Genomic DNA, 4,343 nt, shown 5'->3' with positions numbered 1-4,343 from the left:
CACTTAATTTCGATATTTCGTTAAATTATTTAAAAAAAATGGTATCTTGTTTTCGCCCAACGCCTTAATTGTTGCAAATTCAAGTTCAGTCAAGAAAATTCAAGCTTGGCTTCTTGCCGGAAAAGCGCAAGTTTTGTTGGTGCCTCTCTTTTTGTTTCTGACAACTTTGTTGTGGACGTTGTGGATGGCGAGTGAACAACCTAACGCTGGCTTAAAATTAAAAGCCATTTAGCCGAATTGGAGTGCTCAAGACTTATCCGCTGGGTCATATTTGTTTTCTGTGTGAGCACAATAATCCAACCACATCCAAAGTAATCCAACCATTTGGTACTAAACACTAACTACCAACCGATTCGAAGTGATAACTGTTAAGAAAAATAGCGCCTTTCACTTGCTTTTTATATGTAGGCACGGAAGAACACAAGGGTGATTGCCAGTCAGTTTCACTTCATAGCAAAAAAAATACTATTGATTATAAAACCCGGGACCGTTTCGCCAGGAACTAACTCACCGGTATCTAGTCAGTTGATTGGCTTCTCGTCGCAAACAGCATACATAAATTTCACTATGAACACTTTTAACAAACACACTTTTTCACTTTGAGTTAAACAATCGCGTTCCTTTCGAGGACGCACCCGCTTGGCCACTTCCCGAAGGTTCGAAATTATCCGGAAGGATCGCCAAAATGTGTGACTCAGATTATTGCAACCAAGCGGGTGCTCCCGGCAGATGACTTGTGCGTCCACTTTGACGTGAGCGACGGTCTGATGTCAAGACCGTTTGCTATGCCTACTAGATCGCATTATGTGCAACCAGTGCATTCCATCGCCAGTGAAGCCGAGTGATATAATAATGTGGATTGTATACCACACAATAATGTAAATAGTAGTCTTGTGTCAATAAATGTGCATGTTTTTATTATGTAATGTCCGCGTGTGGAAGTGTTTCTCTCGGCCACATATCTCGTTTCCCCGGACATGAAACTAAGTATGGACGTAGCAACACTAGCCAGAAGCTTGCGCTTACTGGCGTGCACCGCAGAGCTATTGGATATCATCCGGGACAGTGCCGCAATAGCTGTGGAGGCTCTTTTCCAGGCTTAATCGACGTGGCAACCGAAGGTAAGCTTATCGTCGATTATCACGCCCAAGTGTTTGACGGAGCGCTTTGACAGGATAGTGCACTCTCCTACACTGATCTCCATCTGCTGCTCCGACTTCCGGTTGTTAACAACCGTCACCTCAGTCTTGTGGTGAGCCAGCTCCAGATTACTGGACCGCATCCACGCCTCCACAACCTTGATCGAGTAGTCGGTAGTCAACTTCACCTCCTCGATCGTTTCACCGTAGACCTCGAGCGTAATGTCGTCGGCAAATCCGACAATCTCCACTCCCACTAACCTACTCTAACCTCAACACCTCGTCGTACATGACATTCCATAACACCGGACCCAGGATGGAACCTTGCGGGACTCCTGAGGTTATGTGAAAGCACTTCCGACCCACCTCTGTGTCGTAAACTAGTACTCGATTCTGAAAGTAGCTTCCGAGAATCTTGTACAGGTACCCGGGTATCCCCAGACGCAGGAGTGCATCGGAAATAGCTGGCCAGTTGGCGCTATTAAACGCGTATGTAACGACAGTATAGCGTCTACGTCCAACTTCCTTTCCGGTAGCTGTACTGGCTACTCGAGAGACCATTTACACCCTCGGTGTGCCTCAACATTCTTCAGGATGATCTTTTCGAGCATCTTCCCCGCTGTGTTGATCAAGCATATTGGTCTGTGTTGCCAACACTGGCAGCACTGGCGATGAAGGCCAGCTCGAAGTCCCTCGTCCTATCACAGCGAATGACAGTGTCAATGTCAACTGATGAGCACTAAGAGGATAGTGGGGGAAAGAAGCTGTCATTGCAGGTGTTTTCGATGGAACAAGGATCGGTAGAGCAAAACTATTTGCGAAGCAAACGTGGTCAAAATTAAAATTGTATGAATTATTGCTATTTATTGTACCTTCAGTGGAATTCATTGCGTAGGTGAGAGGTAGAATTTGTTTAGTAGAGAGCTATTACCTACAAGCGTAAGTTTTGATGTTTATCCCCTGAATAACTAATCCTAATAGTGGAATTGGAATTATAGGTTACCCTACCTACAGTTATAAACCCACGAAGGGTCAAAATCGTTATTTTTGTTGGATTTATTCCTTGAATTAGGCGACTGAATTGTAAGTACCCACATAATTAGCCAAGATGAAGCGAGCATTAATAAAAAGTTATTCAGCTTTAAGATATCGCACCAGAAAACCGGCGTATCTCTAAAGAGGTCCGAAAGAAGATCCAACAGTCTGTATGCCGACGGGTCTCCAGGTGGTTTCCCCGCCTTTGGCAATAGAACCAGGCTTTGCCTCTTCCATACTTCTGGTAAAACTGCATTTCTGCACAGCAGACCTGAACATATCAGGAGCCTCTGCAATAGCTACCTTTAAGGCCAGGTTCGGAACTCCGTCCCGACCTGGGGCCTTACCTACGTTGAGGAACTTTGCGGTTCCCGCAAGTTCCACATCGGTGACCATCTCCTCATCGCCAGCCGCAGTCCCTGGCTTTTCTACCAAAGGAGGCCAAGAACTAGGATCATGACGTGGAAAAAGCTCGAAGATCCCCTCCAACATCTCCGGAGATTGATCTGTAGGAGCCATTACACCTCTCGTCTTGGCCATCACGATCCTGTAGGCATCACCCCACGGGTTCGCATTGAATCTTATGGAAATATGCAAGTTTTTGCTTTTTTATACGGATTGGATGTGTGATTGAGTTAAGAGAATAGATAAATATTGGTTTCGAATGAAGATATAAGCTTTGATATCGTAGACTTATATTTTTCAATAAAACTGTATATTGGCGCTTCGATTTTGTTTTCAATAATTATCAACCTGATGGAAGATGTTACTTTGTGATGCCTCGGGTGGCATTGACTGACCCATCACTGACCCCAAAGGATGAAATGGCACTGGTACATGGGGATCTAGTCCGGGCGCGGCCACATGTGACGATGGCACCATAAGATGTGAATAGTTGCCGGTTGATCCGTTCGCGGGGTAGGATGTCGTATCTTCCACTGGTGCCTGTCTAGTAGGCTGCTCGTGTGCTTCTGATGACGATGTGGCATCTGGTATGCATTCTGTTGGAGCGCTGTCGTGTGAAGGTTGGTTGGATTTGTGTGATGTACGTTTACCGCTGCTCATTTTATCCTTCTTGAAGCGATTATACAGCTTCACGCCTTCGACCTCGATTCCATGCGCTCGGATCTTGTGCTGCGTTAACAGAAAGTTGAATCTGGAATGTAGATTTTTTTTGGTATTGTGTGTTTCTTCATCTACCCAATCACTTACCTATACCCAGCTCCGCAGATATCGCACGATAACTGTTGCCCCGTGTGCCTCCAAACGTGCAACCGCAACTCGTTCGCGGCCATAAACCGCTTGCCACAGTACGAGCACTCCAGCTTGTACGATTTGGAGTCATGCTTGCGCATGTGCTTGCTGAGGGCGTTCTTCCAGGTGCACTTGACGCCGCAAATCTCGCACTCGTAGACCTTTTTCTCGTGCAGGGACTCCACGTGCATGGTAACGTCTCGCTTGGAGTAGAACTTTTTACCGCAGAGATTGCACGGGTAGTCCCGCTGGTCGTTGTGGTACTTCATGTGCACGAAGAAGGCTCCCCGCGTCGACAGGATCTTTCCGCAAATCGAGCACATGTGCTCCCGCTCCTTGCCGGATGGTTTCGACTGCCGGATCAACTCCGAATGCGACGCCCGATGGCCCGCCATCTGGCGCCGAAGTTTGCATTTAAAGTCGCAAAACTCACACTCGTAGATGTCTTTCACCTTTCTCTTCTCCTCCCACTCGGCCCGTTTGTGCTGGTAGCCGGTGTGCTTCTTCTTGTGGCTGGCCAACTGGATTGGCCGCGTGCACGTGTACGAACATTCCGAGCAGTGAAGTACCTGCGAAGATGTAAATAGAAGACAGTGTACCTAGTACAATAATCTAAATATAACTCACCACCGAATCAGTCTCGTCGTTGGTATGCGCGTTCTCGTCGGAACCGTCCGAGTAAGAAGCATAGGAATAGGACTTGGGTTTGTCCACGCTGTCGGATGTCTGATGATCTTGAAGATCACCTTCCTCTATCGAAATGCTGCATTTCGATTTCCCTTTCGTGCCTGTTCGTTCTCGTTTCATTCTTTTATGCTTCTTCTTGTGACTCGCTAGCTGATTGAGTTTATCACAGACAAATTCACACTCCGTGCAGCTGAACTTCGGATTCTCGTGTGTTGTTGTAACTTTCGG

At 46.7% G+C, this 4,343-nt stretch overlaps 1 protein-coding gene across 1 annotated transcript in view; it reads right to left on the bottom strand.

Moving 5' to 3' along the window:
- Window positions 1-2,832: 2,832 nt before the first annotated feature.
- The window catches only part of LOC109400131 (zinc finger protein ZFP2), a 12,067-nt gene continuing 10,556 nt past the window's right edge, over window positions 2,833-4,343 (bottom strand). The window contains exons 4-6 of the mRNA XM_062858342.1: window positions 4,056-4,338; window positions 3,387-3,997; window positions 2,833-3,330 (exon numbers count right to left, since the gene is read on the bottom strand). Of these exons, the coding sequence (XP_062714326.1) occupies window positions 2,913-3,330; window positions 3,387-3,997; window positions 4,056-4,338 (1,312 nt within the window). The 3' untranslated portion in view covers window positions 2,833-2,912. The remainder of the gene's footprint in view (window positions 3,331-3,386; window positions 3,998-4,055; window positions 4,339-4,343) is intronic.

This window comes from Aedes albopictus, chromosome 1 (genome assembly GCF_035046485.1).
Source record: "Aedes albopictus strain Foshan chromosome 1, AalbF5, whole genome shotgun sequence".
Classification (NCBI taxonomy): Eukaryota; Metazoa; Arthropoda; class Insecta; order Diptera; family Culicidae; genus Aedes; species Aedes albopictus.
This window is presented reverse-complemented; position numbering and strand designations above follow the sequence as displayed.